The sequence below is a fragment of the Marmota flaviventris genome, chromosome 18 (assembly GCF_047511675.1).
Source record: "Marmota flaviventris isolate mMarFla1 chromosome 18, mMarFla1.hap1, whole genome shotgun sequence".
Lineage (NCBI taxonomy): Eukaryota > Metazoa > Chordata > Mammalia > Rodentia > Sciuridae > Marmota > Marmota flaviventris.
In genome coordinates this window covers 51,427,883-51,443,392 of record NC_092515.1, presented here as the reverse complement: position 1 = coordinate 51,443,392, position 15,510 = coordinate 51,427,883, and the positions used below count along the sequence as shown (strand labels likewise).

Below are 15,510 nucleotides of genomic sequence, written 5' to 3'. Positions count from 1 at the left end.
GAGCCGCCGAGGCTCGGGCGTCACGTGGGCGCGGCGGAGGGGAGGACCGCGGGGAGGGCGGGCGCGCGGGAGGGGGCTGTGGGAAAGGCCGGGCGGGCGCAGGCCCATTCACGGCCAGAAACCAGGGCTTTGAAATCCGAGCCCCGGCGCTGCCAGACTGGTCGGGCGAGCGGGGCCGGCGGGCGCGGGCGCGGGCGCCACCGCGGGTCGGGGCGGCGCTGGAGCGGGGCCCGCCCAGCTCCCCAAGGCTGTGGATGGGCGGTTGGTTCTTGGCCCCCAGACCACACCTTTTCGCCTTTGGTCTTGGTCTTCAAAGAACACCATGGCGGGATGGAGTCCCTGGTTGCTTCCCGCCAGACGGATACTCGGCACCTCGGGCGCAGGGAGTCACGGGTACCCCCCCCCCCCCCCGCCTTTGGGTGGTTCACTCCTGGGACAGACCCTCCAGTTATTGGGCTTCTTTTCCAAGCGGTATCGATGCCACCCAGGTGGGGTGCCCGAGGCCAGGACTTTGCGGGGTGGCGATTATCTATCTCCTGGCCCTGGGACAACCTCCTTCCTCACTGGTGGGGATCCCTGATGCCTGGGTAGTGCATAGGGAGGCATATATTTGTAGAGGGCCATAAGTAGCAGCAAGTAGTCTGTCTTCAGAGACTCCAGGCAAGTAAACACTCATGGGTTATCCTAGGCTGGGGTTCTGGAAGAGCAGGTATAAGCCCCTATTCCAGGAGCCACTGGGAGCTGGTCAGGCCAAGGCAACGCTTCCCAAAGCCTGGGGATAGGTGAACCCTGGCCTACAGGAGTGGAGTTCTTTCAGCCAAACTAAGTGTTGGGGCACCTGTCCCTCTTCCCCCGAGTGCTCTGGCCTTTCCTCTCATTCCCCAGTGATCTGCAGAGTGTTCAGCAGAGTCCCCTTCATCCAGAAAACCCTGAGGCTCAGCTCCCTTGGGCCTGATGGGGACATGTTCCATTGCCCAAGGGACTCATAATGGAAGTCAGATCAGGATATGAAGAAAGGCAGGGTTCAGGGTTCTAGGGCAGGCCAGAAAGGTGTGGGTCCTAGAAGTGGAGAGCTGGGCCCCAAGGACATAGCTCAGGTCAGGTGAGTGTGCAGGCCCAGTCCTGGGGGTACAGACAACACACTCTGGGGCCAGCAAGAGACCAGATCTTCTGGACAGATGAGGGCCTGGGGCAGCTGCAGTAACAGGTGGGGCACAAGTGCCAGCAGGGAAGGAGTAGACAGGTTCGAGTTAAGGTTTCTGTCATATCTTTATTGGGGCGGGAGTGGGGAGGGTGCACATCATTCAGTAGAGACCTTTGTGCTGACCCCTGTGTGCACATGCATACGTACACACACGTTCATGTATGTATACACAGGCACATGAGACCAAAGCTCTCGGGGCTGAGGTCAAGCTCTTTTCACAAGGGGGTATTAGAAGTTCCGAGACGGATTCCAGAGGATGGGTGGTCTCTGAGGCTGTGGCTCTACCCTGGTGGAATGCCAGCTGTCTGAAGCCAGCGTGCAGCTGACAGCACTGAGAGGAGCTGGGGTGCTGCAGCCTCACCCACTCCCTGCCTTGGGCTGGTGGTCAGGCCCAGCCCTGCTCCTGAGGCAGGTCCTCAGGCTCCTTGGGAGGGTATCCTGAAGACCCTGAGTGCTTCACGGGCCCCTGGTTGGTTGGGCTCTTCTCCATGCCAGGTGTGTCAGAGGACAACTCTCCGGTCCAGGTGGTCCCCACGCCCACTCCGCTGGTGCCTCACTTCCAGATGCTGGTTTTGGACCTTCTCAAAGTGCTGCAGTAGCTCTGCGTAGTCGATGCTGGGCGAGTCGCATTTCTGGGACTTGGGGGCTGCCTTCAGACTGTCTCTGAGGAGGAGTGGAGGACTGAATCAGCGTCTGCAATACATGGGGGCTCCTGGTGGTAGGCAGTGAGAATGGGCAGAGCTGCAGGGTGGTGGGGCTCAGCCCCTGGGAGTCTGTCTGCCCCCTGCCCAGTAACCCCTCTCTAACAGCCAGTCCCCCAAAGCTGGGGAGCCCCAGGCACACCCCCCTCTGCAGTTGGTGGGAACTTGGATATCACTCCCAGGCTGTGGGTTGGCAATGGCGCCCAGAGCAGGCATTGCATGGGGAAGCATTTCCTGTTTATGAGTGGCTCCCTTTGGGGTGAAAGCCAGGGCTAGCAGCCAGCCAGGAAGCCAGCTGGGGCCTGGAACAGGGTCTGGGGAGAAGGGGGAGGACAGCCTGGCTCTTTCTCTAGGGCAAGGCTATGGGGACAACTGGGATCACTGAAGTCTCTGATGGGCCCTCACTTGGCAGGAAATTTGTTTTTGAGTTTTTGGGCCTTGAGGCCTGCAATTACTCCTTGTCCCTGAGGAAGAAGAGCTGGTCTCACCACTAGATATGCTGATGGCTGTTGCTACCACCCTCCTGTTGTTCTGTGCAGCAGCACGGGTTGTGGGCTGCATAGCTACAGTGCACACAGTGCTCCCTGATTGTACAGTGTGGTAAGTAGCCCCGCTGCCCTGCTCAAGCCTGGTGCTTAGCTTACAGGTGGGGACCGGATCCCTTTGGACCTGTCTCATTCCTAACCATCCCTCCAGCAGTGACTCGTGAAATGTTCTGCTGCTGCCTCCTTTGGCCTCACTGGCTTGCAGAAGTAGATCTATGGCGCCTTGTGATCTGGTGGCCTTGGCTAAAAGTCTCATAAAGACTGTGGGCTGCACAGCTAAGCAGAAAGTTTCTGGGTCCTGAGTTCATGATGAGACCCCCAATATAGAGGTGTGTGTGTGTGTGTGTTTGCGCGCGTGCGTGTGTGTGCAGGCAGCCGCTGCAAGCAGGAGTGAGAGGCCTGGACCCACCTCAATAGGATCACATTCTGGCCAACTGGGCATGCCAGTGTCTCCTCATCTGTAAGTGGGAATTGCCATAAGAGCACTGGGATGATAAGAATTTCTCCAGACAGGACAACCAGGAGCTTAGCTTGGTGCCCAGATCCCATCCAGCTCTGAGGGGTGGCTGCTGTGTCTACAACTCTGTACCTCTGGGGTGAGGCTGGCCAGGCTAGCAGTCCAAGGCTGCGCACACTGGCTGTTCAGTCCATTTTGGGGGAATTGCAATGGAGCTCCACCCAACACACCCTCACCAATGAGCTTGGCTCAGCACAGGAAACCAATGGCCAGAGTCTGATGGCATCTGAAGCTCACCAGGATGTGGGCAGGGGACTACTCCCCATAGCCGAGATACTGTCTGGAGCTGGCCTCCTATGCCCTGCCCTACAACTGTTCCTCCTACCCTTCTGTGAAAGATATACCACCTGAAGCCTCTTGGATGGTATCAAACCCTTGCTTCCTGGGTCAGGGCTCAATATAGATCTGAAGCAGCCAGGCTGGGGTTCACTCTAGGTGGCCTGACTGTGCATACTGCTGCTGCCTGTGCCTTTCCTGGGAATAGGGAGGGATCTTCCTGGCACAGTACCCTGTGGCCAAGGTGCCAGTGCCCCAAGAGAGCAGCAACATGGGCTTCTGAGGAGGCTGAGGGACACTGAAGCTCTAAATCCAGGATGTGTCCAGCTGCTCCCTAACCCACTTAGGCTGGATCAGGGAAAAGGTGTGCAGACCTGGAGAACGAGGCCACAGGGATCATCTGATGGGGGGGCGGGGGGACCAGGGATCTGCAAGCTGCTCCCAACAATATCCCCAGCAAACCCGAGGCCTAAGGTCCAAGGCAGGGACTGAAATGAAGGGTTCTTTTTTGGGGGTACTGGGGATTGAACACTGAGCCACATCTCTAGGGGCACTTGACCACTGAGCCACATCCCCAGCCCTATTTTGTATTTTATTTAGAGACAGGGTCTCAATGAGTTGCTTAGCGCCTTGTGCTTTTGCTGAGGCTGGCTTTGAACTTGTGATCCTCTTGTCTCAGCCTCTTGAGCAGCTAGGATTACAGGTGTGTGCCACTGCACCCGGTGATGAGGGCTTCTTAATGAGATGCTGGCAATGGAAGGCAAACCTCAGGATGATGAGCACCGAAGAGACAGGAGTAGGGGGCTGGGAGGAGTGGGCTGCATGAGACTTTGGCAAGTGATAGGTGGACCTTTCCTGGCCTGAGGTCTTGAGTGCAGGGTAGGGTGTGTCCCCTTGGGAGTGGAGGACACTGCCTAGGACCTCTGAACATGGAGGGCAAGGCTTTTCTCTTGCCTGTTATGGGCATGATCACTGTTCAGGCCCTACATTTTCTGTTTCCAACCACCTGCAGGTACTGGGTGATGGGGACACTGACAGCATCACAGAGCCAGGATTCCAGAACCCAGAGCTGGCCCTTTCTCCTGTCACTACCCATGTACCTGTCACCAGCTTTCAGGGGTTCCCTCTTGCCTCACTGAGGACCCCTGAGAGTGGCCTGGAAGCCTGGAGGGGGTGGGGGCAAAATGCATGGGTGGGTGAGGAGCAGAGAAACTTCCTCAGCTGTTCCCAGCACAGGCCTGTTGGGCAACTCCACACTGCCTGCCAGCTGCCCGCCCCACCCTGGGCTGGGTCTGTCCTTAGCCCCCTTTCCAGAGTGTGAGCTGTTCTTTTGTGCCCAACCCTGCAACCCTCTCCCCCAGCTCTCTCTGAGGCCTCTTCCTCATCCACTGCCTGTGACTATGTTCTCTTTTCCCAGTCCATCCCCACACCTTTGGTGCTGGGGATTGAACCCAGGGTGCTTTACCACTGAGCTACCTTCCTAGTCCTTTTTATTTTTTTATTTTGTGACAGGGTCTTCCTAAGTTGCTTAGGGCTTCGCTGAGTTGCTGAGGCTGGCCTTCAACTTGCAATCCTCCTTTCTCAGCCTTCTGGATGAGGCCCTTTCAAAGAATGGCTGGGAATTTAAGATCTGAAAGGCTGGGAAGAGCCCTCTTCTCAACCACATACCTATTTATTACAAACGTTCATTTACTTATAAAGAAACCAGTATTCCAAAAAGGGTATGGGGCTTGTCTGAGGCCACAGAGACACATTCTATGCCAGAGCTCAGACGGGATCCTAGTTGAGGACTGTGTCATCTACTGACTCGCAGAATCAGAGAATTCAACCCCTTTGCTCAAGACTTTCTTGACTCAGACCATAGGAGAGTTTGAAGAACTACTCATTTTTTTTTTTTCCAGCTTCCCTCTGCAAACTTGTTCTACCTGGATTGGGGAGAATGGGGAAGGGTCTGAGCACTGAGAACCTTCACTCTCCTCCCAAGACAAGAGGCAACGTGCAGAGCTCTTGGAGTGGCTGTGGGTAGTGCAGGGCTTATAGCCTGGCCCAGGGGCCACCAGGAAGGCAGATTCCCCCAGGGGAAACCCGTGGTCACAGGAAGGAGCTCTCCCTCCTTCTTCCTTCCTTCATGCTATTCCTTCCCCTCCTAGGTGCCTTCTAGGGAGCCCCTAACACCTACAGGACATTAAAAAGGCAATGCAGAGGCCAGGCTGGCGAGGTGCTATGTGGCTTCTGGGCCTCTCTCCAAGTCCCTGGGCTGGAGGTGCTCTGGCCGGGGGGATCTGCATGCAAACCCAACCCACCAGTGTCCCTGTTCCCCTGGGACACTCAGAACACTGAATGTTGGCTCTTGGGGATTACCTGGGTGGTACCCTGAGCTACGAGATGGCAGCAGCAGAAGGCCTAGCCTGTCACCTAGAAAGCTGCTGTATGGAGAAAGGGGCAGGAAGGCAGGATCTGGGCCTCATCTGGGAGACCTATCAGACCGTGGCTTCTGCGGAGGCCAGGCTCTGGGGCAAGGTGGCAGGAAACTAAGCCCAGTGGTCCTGAGGGCATAAGGACTTTGGTCAAGGTCTGAATCTGGCAGGTCCACCCCAAGGCTGCCTACGTCCACCCCAAGGGCAAATGCCCAAAGTCTTTTGCTGGAGCAAGGCGCCGGGCCTGCCGAGTGGCTTGCACAGCCAAGGGGGATTCTAGACACACAGGGCATCTGATGCAAGCTGGGTGCGCTCCAGTCAGCGTAAATCTTCTCAGTGGCTCTGCTTGTTTCCATGGTGACCTGACAAGTGAAATTTTCCATCTCGGATGCCAAATGCCTGTGGATGAGGCAAAGCCTCCAAGGGTTACCAAATATAGACACAGCCCAAGAGGCTCTGGGGCCAGGGCCAGCAGTGGGTTCAGGGTGGGAGCGTGGACCCCCCTGCCCAGAGGATGCCATTCTGGGCCTCTCAGAGACCTACTCTTCCTGCAGGCAGGACCCCAGCAGGGTAGCCATGGGTGCATCCTCGCTTCCCGTCCCACCAGGTATGTTGCCGGGAAGGTCCCAGTGATGCTGGGGTCTCTGTGTCCCAGGTCTGAGTCTGTGTTGCAGATGGGTTGGCATGACTGTCTGAGGCCAGGGGGGTGCCCACCCCTGGGCTCTCTCTGGCTTCCTGGTCTGATTGCCATCTGCACTATCTGTCTCATTCCCCTACCCTGGAGCTCTCTCCAGGGGCCTCTACTCGGTGACTCTCAGTTCCTAGACTGAGTCCTGGTCTCACTAAGTGCCCCCACCCCTGCATGGAGAAGACCCTGCTGCTTGTTCACCTTGTGAATAGTGCCAGAAACCCCCAGCCTGGGGCTCTGCAGGACCTAAGGGCTAAGGGCAAGTGGCTGTGGGTGGATGGGGCCATAGTGACAAAGGGGTGGGTGTTGAGGCAGGGAGACTAGGTGGTCCCTTGTGTACCCCCCGCCCCCGCCCGAGCGATCAGGGATGCTGAGGGCAGTGCCCCTGGCCCAGCACTCACTCGGTCTGCAGCAGCTCAGGGTTGGGCACACACTGGAGCCGATGAGAAAGCAACTGGAAGGCACTGCTCTGGGGCAGCAGCATGAGCAGGCCGTATAGAGCCTTGATCAGGTATGGGTTGTTCTTCACGTCCAGCAGCTGCAGGCGCAGATCTGTGGCAAGGAAGAGGGCAGAGGCCAGGGGTCAGAGGTGAGAGATCCCGGAGCTACTGTGAAACTGAAATACATGCAGCCCAGATCCCCTGCCCAGCCTGGCTGGGAGAGGGCCACCCTGGGTACTATGGACTCAGCCTGCAGGGGCTGGCTGAGCGGTTGTGGCTTAGATCTAGACAGGGGCTCCTCCACAGCCAGCCAGGCCTGCCCCCTCCTCCGGAAGTGCCTTAGCCATTTCTATGATTTCATTTCTCTTCCTACCTGGCCACCTGCCGGTCTCATCTTTTCAGCATTCCCCTTGGTCTGAGGACCCCCAAACCTGCTGCTTGTTCCCCCCCGTCCCTGTGCTCAGCTGCCTCCCTGGTAATAAGAGGTTGGGGGCTTGCAGAGTAACAGATTCCCCAGTCAGTTCTGCACGTGCCAGCACGTGAGCTATAAATAGGGCGAGCTGGAAAGAAAGACAGTGGATTAGGACAGCTTTAAGGGAGGGCAGGATGGGAAAAAGCTTTTGTGTGTAGCAAGGCACATGCCAAGCCTGCAGTGTCTGGGAGGTGCTTCTGGATATCTAACTCAGAAACAGGCTGCTACGACCTCCCAGAGGTCCCTGCCCAGCACCCATTCTGACCTGGGGTGTCCACCGGTGGCCTGCTGCATTCCAAGGCAGTTCCAGCTTCTCTAAGGCCCAAAGGGGAGACTGGCCTGGAAGCAGGCCTTTACTGCTCTCCTCTGAGCCTGTGCAGGAGGATCACTGGCTTCTCCTTTCTGTGTCTCTGGGCTCCATCTCAGGCACCCTCTGTGGACAAGCCACACCTTTTTGGAGTGGCCATGCCTACCCAGCAGCAGGCCGGTGGGACGCTGGGAGACTAAACCGTCAGTCCTTGGAGCCAGGAAGTAGGGGAGAGGCCTCCCACAGTCCTTCCAGGAAGAAGTCACAAATGGTGACCTGACAATTGTCCCCAGGCCTGGTCTATTGATATTGTGAAATACACATCTGGTATTCATCCCAGTGTCCTGGCACACACTTCCTTCTGAATGCTAATGAGGCACCTGATGGCAGACAGGCCCTTGGTAGCTTTAGGATGGGGCTGATCACTTGAAAGGCAGGAGTGGAGAGGACTAAGGGTTGAGCCGATCACTAGCAGCCAGTGATTTAATCAAGCATGGCTAAGTGATGAAACCTCCATAAAATCCCAAAGGACTGGGTTCCAAGAGCTTCTGGATAGTGGGATGTACAAAAGTATCTGCAGGGTGGCACGGCCTTCCTACACCTCACCCCACATGGCTCCTCATCTGTGTCTCTTGGAATACCCTTTAGGAGTAACTGGCAAACATGTTTCCCCAAGTTCTGTGAGATGCTCCAACAAATTAACCGAACCCAAGGCTGCACTGTAGCCAGTTGGTCAGAAGCACAATGAAAGCAACCTGGGGCTTGTGACTGGCATCTGAAGTGAAGGGGAGCAGTTTTGGGAATCTGAGATCTGATGCTGTCTTCAGGCAGTTTCAGAACTGAATTGGATTGGATAGATGTCTGGCTGGTGTCTGCTTCATGTTGCTTGCTTGCTGGTGGGGAGGAATTCCCACACCTGTCAGAGTTGTAGAAGTCCTCTGTGTTGACTGGTGATCAACAGAGGAAACCTGTTTACTATCCACATGGCTTTAGAGAAGCAAGGGACAGTTTTGAGTCATTTCCTCCATTGGGAGTTGGGGAAGCTGGGACTGCCTTGTGTCAGAGCCAGCCACCCACCAGCAGGGTCCAGGCCACTCAGCTGGGATGGGTGCGGGTCAAAGCCAGGCTTGCGTCTCTGCTGTCAATGCCTTGCCCACAGAGGTCCTTGGCTGAGGAGCGGGAGCTGGTGGCTTCTCCAGGGTTAGCCTGGACCTGACCTCAGATACAGTCCTGCCACAAGGAACCCTCAGGAAGTGAGAAGTCAGGCCAGGGCCCCCTTGGGACACAGCTGCAGGGCACTCTGCTGACAACAGGTCTCCTTCTTGTTCTAGGACCTGGGTCACTGGACCTGCTGCTTTGAGAAGCTGGCTCTCTGAATGGAAAAGAGGAAGCCCTGAGCCCCTGCATTTGCTTTGGGCTCCAGAATGAGGGCTGATGGCTTAGGCTGGGTGGACCAGAGGTGCTGCCAGAGTGCTGGGGGCCCAGGCAGCCTGGCCTGGAAGGTAGCCACTAGCAGGGCTGCCCTTGGCTTCTCTACCCCATGTGTGTCACTCAGAGTGTGGCCTGCTTCGGGGAGTAGGCAATGCCTGTGTCGAGGTGCCAAGAGCTGTGCTTACCCCGCCCGCTGCCACTTTAGCACATCTAGCCGGGGTGTTACTCGGCAGGCAGCTCCTGCCCGTTGGCTCCTACTACAGCCATCTCTTCTTTCAGAGAGGAGAGCATGTCTCCTGGGCAAAGAGGAAAACTGGCAGGGTTGCCTGGGTACCCCACAACTACAGAAATGCAGGGCGGAGGGCAGCATGCTAGGGATGGGTGGCTGGGGACAGCCTTGGGTCACGGCCTGATATTAACCTTCAGGTGGGTTTGTGTAAGCACTGGACCATGTCCAAGAGACCCACCTTGAAGAGAGGCAGGACCAAATTCTAATTCCATGTGCCCCAGTCCTGCTCCAGCTGGCCTTTCAGCCTGGTCATCCCCAGCCTTACATTCTTGACATTCCAGAAGCATCCCTGGGATGATCCTCCCTGTGCAGACTAAGCCAAGAGTCTGTCTCTGGGCTTGGCTCCACCCCACCTACTCCAGGCCAGCTAACAAAAGTGACAGAGTGAGGAGCCTTACATGTGAAGATGGGACACTCAATCAGCTGCACCAGTTTGTCCACCTCGGTGAGGAAGTCCACTGTGACCTCCAGGTCCCCACTGGGTGGACAGTCAAGGAAAAGTCTCCCCAGTGGACCAGCATAGCTGTAGAGTTGGGCCACGCTGGCCATACCTTCCTAAGAGCCGGCAGAGGCTGGACTGCAGGGGCTTGAGCCCCAGCTCAGAGCTCCATACATCCCTCCCACTTGGCCCTGGTTTCCTGGGCAGAGCCTGGCTCTTGCTAGCCATAATCTGGCATACAAAGGACACTTCTATTCTCCTCTTTGCCTGTCTGTTCCTCCTGTGTGGGTGCTCGGGTTCCCCTCTGGCAGCTCTCTTCTCTGTGCCCCTGTGACTGGGTTGGGGCACCAGGAGTGGTACTGGGCCTGGAGAGGCTCTTTATCATGGTCCTGCAGTCTGCAGAGGGAGGGCTGGGCAGGAAAGGCCCATGTTTCTGAGGACAGCCCACCACAGGCCAATGTCAGGGCTGTATCAAGCAGTGAAGCTGGGCAGTGGCTTCCCTGTCTCTAGGTCACACAAGTGGCCAAGAGGAGCAAGTTCAGGTTGTGGAAGGAGAGAAGACACCCTGAAGGGAGCCAGTCACAGCCACATCTGACTTCCGCTGAAGCACCTCACGTCCCTCCTTCCTCCCCTAGCTCCTGGCCCATGAGGAAGGTGGCCACTTTTGCCTCCTAAATAAAGCTCTGATCCACAGTCACACCTCAGGCTCGTACTAGAGGTTAGTTTGCTTTTCAGCATTAAAGAAAATCTGGCCGCGGCCATGGAGGTCTTCAGTAAGGTAGGTACTGAGGTGTGCGCGGGCTCCCCCTCTTGAAGCTTCCTGTCCAGCCTGTTTTCTCTCACTGGGTCATCCGCAGAGCTTCCCAGGCCCTGGCTCTGTGGCCTTGGAAGGTCCCAACAGCACAGCTCAACTTAAAGACCCCACCTAGGCTCTCCTGCAGCAGCCCGGCGTGGTCTTACTCCCAGGCCTTGCCCATCCTCTCAGCCTGCACAAAAATGGTGCAAACTGTGATGTGAAGGCGGCTCTGAGATGGCCGTTCGCTGCAAACAGCATTCTCCAACACGCCCCTCATGGTGCCCCTGGTGGGGTGGCCCAGGTGGCACAGCCCTGGAGTCAGAGGGGAGGGCGGGGCAGGAGTATGGCAGGCCCCCTCCTATCTCTCAGCCGGTTACCAAACGGAAGTGTGAGAAAGGATACAACTTCTGGATGAGGTCATAGGCGTGCCGGTAGTTCTGGGTAAGGAAGCAGAGGGACACCGTGGTGACTGGGTTGTGGCACCAGGAGCGGTACAGGCAGCAGAAGAGGTTCTGGCTCTCCTGGGGAGAGAGCTGCAGCAGTTAGGAGGTCCTGCCCTTCCACTCCAGGTGGACCTGCAGAGAGAAGGACCTGGAAGGGCCTGAGAACTGGGGGCCCTTGGGAGCAGCCAGGGTGCCAACTCAGCACCCTAGCTGTTTGGCAGCCCAGCTGGGAACAAGCTGTCACAAAGGAAACGCTGACAGCTCCTCCTCAGACCCTGTCATTACCTCCCAGCCCCACAGAGCCACGTGGTGGCATGAGGGCCTGGTCGGAGCGAGCCTACCCTTTGTGCTGGCGTTTCTGCCCCTGGCAAAATAACAGTCATTGTCCTCCCCAGAACTCTGTGGTCCTGGAGTCTGGGAGGCTGGGTGGTGTGGGCCAAGAAGTTTCCCCTGGGGCTAGGAGATGCTGGCTGGGTCCTCCTCTCTGTCACCAATGCCATTTCCTCCCCGCTGGCAGCCCACCTTGTATGTTTGGCCTTCATCGGACACCAGCCCAGAAGCCCACACTCGGAGGAGTCCCTACCGCTAAGAAAAATTCTTAAGCCCTCTGTATATGTATGGAAGGAACCACAGGAGGAAGGCAGGGCTGTGGCCTGGATCATTCTGAGCTCCTTGGCCCCAGACGCCCTCAGATATGGGCTTAGATGTCCTTGCGACTCCTGGGAGGTGGGTAAAGGCAGGATCCACAGGGACTGAGCTGGGCAGAGGAGCAGAGGGGAGGTGACCAAAGCCCAGATCGGGGAATAAACCCCTGGAGCTCCTGCATGAAGGACGGTGCCAGCCCCTGGTGGCCTCTGCAGCCTACTCCCTCCCTCAGCTGGGATAAGAGGGGCCTGATGGCTGTCTCTCCCTGTCTTGCACAAGTACCTCCCTCTTTTCTCTGACCAGCCCTTGGGTGTCCTCAACCAAAGGACTGTGCAGGCAGCAACATGACACCCTGTAAAGGTCTTTTATGAGACAGAATGTGTCCAGCTTTGGGAGAGGGGCCAGGGCAAGGAGAAAGGGGAGAACAATTAAGCCCTAGTTCCCCCGCAGGTCTCTGATCCAGAAGCCTGACCTAAGAGGTGGCCTTGCCCAGCAGGTGGGCCCTGAGCCAGGAGAGCTGTGGTACCAGGTGGAGTCGGGTCAGTGAGTAGAGAAGTCAGGGCTGCTGGTGGGTCAGGCAGGGCACATGGACCTTGCACAGGGCATGGAGCCTTCTGCGGGCAGAAACCTCAGCAGTGTGTGACTCACTCCATAGCTGGCTGTTTACCCTCCACATTCTACCCTGGACCAGGGAAGACCTTGACTTCATCTCTGTTTCCTCTTGGGCCAGGCTGAGGGGACACTGGGTGCCTGTTTGCACATGGCCTAAACCAGGGGTCAGAGCCCATGGGCATGGAGTACCAGAGTCTTCAGGTCCTTGAGCTGATTTCTTAGCTGGAAGAGTTCGGTAGAGGTGAGCAGGATGGTGTTGAGGGTGTGCACCATGGTAGAGGCAAACTTGAGATCCTCCTCCCGGAGTAGGATGTCCGCCATTGAGTGGAAGATGTTTTCTGCGTTCAACAGGAGACAGAGCTGCCTGGAAAACAGGGAGAGCGGCACTTATGCTTAGGTCACCCTGGATGCCTCTGGGCCTCGACCTGGGGAGCCTCCTCCTAGGGGTGCTACTACTCCTTAGCCACATTCCCAGCCTTTTAAAAACTTTGAGACAGTTTCACTAGGTTGCCCAGGCTGGCTTTGAACTTGTGATCCTCTTGCTTCAGCCTCCTGAGCCTCTGGGATCACAGGCGTGTGCCACCATGCCTGCTAGCATTCTTATTCTTGTTTTTGCAGTGCTGGGGATTGAGCCCAGCACCTTGCACATGCTAGGCAAGTGCTCTACCACTGAGCTACACCCTAAGCCCTAAGCCTCCTTTTCTGCCTGGGCAGATCTCCTCTTCATCTGAGAACTTCTTCTCACATGGGTCACTGTTACTGTCCCCTCACAAAAGCCTCTGAGGTCAGGGGTCTGTGCTGCTCATGTGCATCCTCTGCTGGGGGGACAGCTGCAGACGCAGGGGCTTGGTAGGCACCTGTGGGCTGAATGGCCCTTATGACAGCTTTATCCTCAGAGTACAGATGAAGAACCTGGAACAGGGAAGTGAAGTGGCTTTGCCAGGGTGGCAGCATGAGGGGGACCAGCCCCAGCTCCACTGGTGCCACAGGCCATGTTTCTTCTCTGAGTCCTGGGGGTGGGACTGGGCTTGGTGGAAAACAGCCTCCATGCTATAAAAGAAGAACCCAGGGAGTGAAGGAAAGCAGGTTCTCCAGGTCCTGAGGCAAGGGGATGTCAACAGTGGACAAGGGGGTCTTGAGGACAGACTCAGAGGAAGCCTGTTGACCTGTTCATTGGGCCACGTGCTCTCAGAGGCCCAGCCTTGAGGGAAGAGCACTTTAAGGTTACCTGGGCAATAGCTTCCCAGTTGGGTGGGGAGGCAGGACTGGGAAGAGGACAGGACTGGTGAGAGGGTGGGTGGGTGGCATGGTGTTTTTGTTGGTGTGGGCTGATGGCCCGTGGCACCTTGCCCTTACAGTCTCCCATCTGGGGCTGTCATCATCTGCCTGACTCCTAGTCACTGCCCCAGGATAGCAACACCACACACCAGACACCAGACACCAGACAAGGGGTTAAGGCCTCAGGGTCCTGCGTGCCGAACAACAAGAACCACATTTTGAGGCAACATGCCTGAAACATGTCCACTTCCTCCCAGGCAGTCAACTCATCTGGAACTCTGGGAGCATTATCAGGAACTGGTTTCCTGTTCCCTTTGAATACCAGCCATGGCTTTGGGACCAGGCTGGAGAAGATTCAGCCCCACCCCCAAACCGGGAAAAGTCCCCGAGCATTTGGTAATGGAGAGGACAAAGCACGGAGAGCAAACAGTGGGCAGGCCGTCGGCAGCCTAGCCCCAGCTGGAACCCACAGGCTTGGGCAAGAGACCATGAGAGAAACCCAACCAAGGCAGAGGCACAGAGGAGCTGGGTGGTGTGGGGGTGGGGGGAAGTGGACAAATGGACAAGGGGCCACTTCATCTCTGACTCACATACTGGCCTGGGTGGCTCTCCCAGCACTAGGGGGTGAGTACAGGCTTTGGAGCCTGATGGCTCAGGCCACCAGCTGTGTGACCTCAATGTCTCTGCGCAGCAATGTCGTCAACTTTTAAGTGGGGCAATGCTTGCCTGTAAAGTGGGGGAAATACTTAGTGGTCAGACATGTCATGTGAGATGCCAGTGTTCAGCATGAGCACACAGGGGCCAAGGCCCCCAGTGTGGAGGTGACAGCCGGCCTCCTTCCTCACGACTTGGGACAGTACTTCCTGTCCCCTCTTCATGCTCCCACCCCTAGATGAGTCCTGTCTCCAAGGCTGTGGGACAGAAATGTTCCAGAAGGGCAGGCCGGGGTGGAAGGGGAGTGTTCTGACAAATGGTCGCAAATGCCCGTCGCCTGCAGCTGCTGCCGTCTCCATGACAGAGGCTAGCAGCTGAGCTGCTGCCAGGCAGCGCTCTCCAGGAACCTCAGGCTGGCCCAGCCCAGCAGGGACCTGCAGCAGCTGGAGGGCAGGGGTGGCCTCTCGTGAGGATGAGTCGTGAGTTTCTGAGGGGAGGAGGGACAAGAGGATTGGTGAGGAGAGGCGGGTGCCAAGGTCTCCTGGTGTCCCAGAGAACCTAGGGAAAGGGACACGTTACAGATCAGGGATGTTTTCTGGAAACACTTTTCTTTTGTTGCTGGTGACACGACCCTCTCCTGGTTTTCCTCTCGCCTGACTGCGCCCCTTCCTCTGAGGGTGGGGTGTCCCTCTGCTCGTCTCTGGTCTGCATCTCCCAGTGGTCCTGATGGGATTCTGGATATGTTCGGAGTTGCCTGGCGATCAGGGGCGGCCCTAGCCCCAGCCCTGCTGAGCTCTGGGTGGGACAGCACTTGTCAGGTGGATGGCCCTGCTCAGCCATCTACAGGGCATTTCAAACTTCGTAGGACCACAACCCCATTCTTGGTGTCCCTGGAGACTCCCTTCCTGTCTCAGTAACGACGTCACTGCTCACTCAGTTGCTCAAGCCCAACCCAAGGAGCCCTCCTTCATCACTCGGCCCTGCCATCAGGCCATTAGGTCCAGGAGCCTCACCTTCAGAGCACCTCCTGCCTCGGCCTCCTGGTCCCATCTTAGCTACCATCGCACCAGGGCAAGTGCCAGCCACGTCTTGCTGGGTCTCTCTCCTGCTATTTCTCTCACCCTCCCCACACAAGCTGGGGCCATCCTATGGAATGCACGGCCAGCCCTTGCTCTAGCCTCGTCAGGGGATTCCTCCTGGATCTAACACAGAGCCCGGCTTGTCCTGTCCTTCACTGGGGATGTCCCAGCCTCTCGGGCTTTTCTTCTGTTCTGGGTCTCACTTTGCCTGCTGTGCCTAAAGGCTCTGCCATGGCCTGGCCCATGGCTGGCTCCCTACTGTGACCAAGGTCTCAGC

The 15,510-nt window shown here is 57.1% G+C and overlaps 1 protein-coding gene across 3 annotated transcripts in view; it reads right to left on the bottom strand.

Annotated features, from left to right (window-relative positions):
* Positions 1–1,250: 1,250 nt before the first annotated feature.
* The window catches only part of Vac14 (VAC14 component of PIKFYVE complex), a 108,812-nt gene continuing 94,552 nt past the window's right edge, over positions 1,251–15,510 (bottom strand). Inside the window, exons 15-19 of one of the 3 annotated variants that reach the window (XM_027933036.3) lie at positions 12,412–12,586; positions 10,925–11,043; positions 9,686–9,765; positions 6,750–6,900; positions 1,251–1,916 (exon numbers count right to left, since the gene is read on the bottom strand). In XM_027933036.3, coding sequence (XP_027788837.1) covers positions 1,787–1,916; positions 6,750–6,900; positions 9,686–9,765; positions 10,925–11,043; positions 12,412–12,586 — 655 coding nt within the window. In that variant the 3' untranslated portion in view covers positions 1,251–1,786. The remainder of the gene's footprint in view (positions 1,917–6,749; positions 6,901–9,685; positions 9,766–10,924; positions 11,044–12,411; positions 12,587–15,510) is intronic. The other 2 variants (XM_027933035.3, XM_027933037.3) reach the window with 2 other exon arrangements.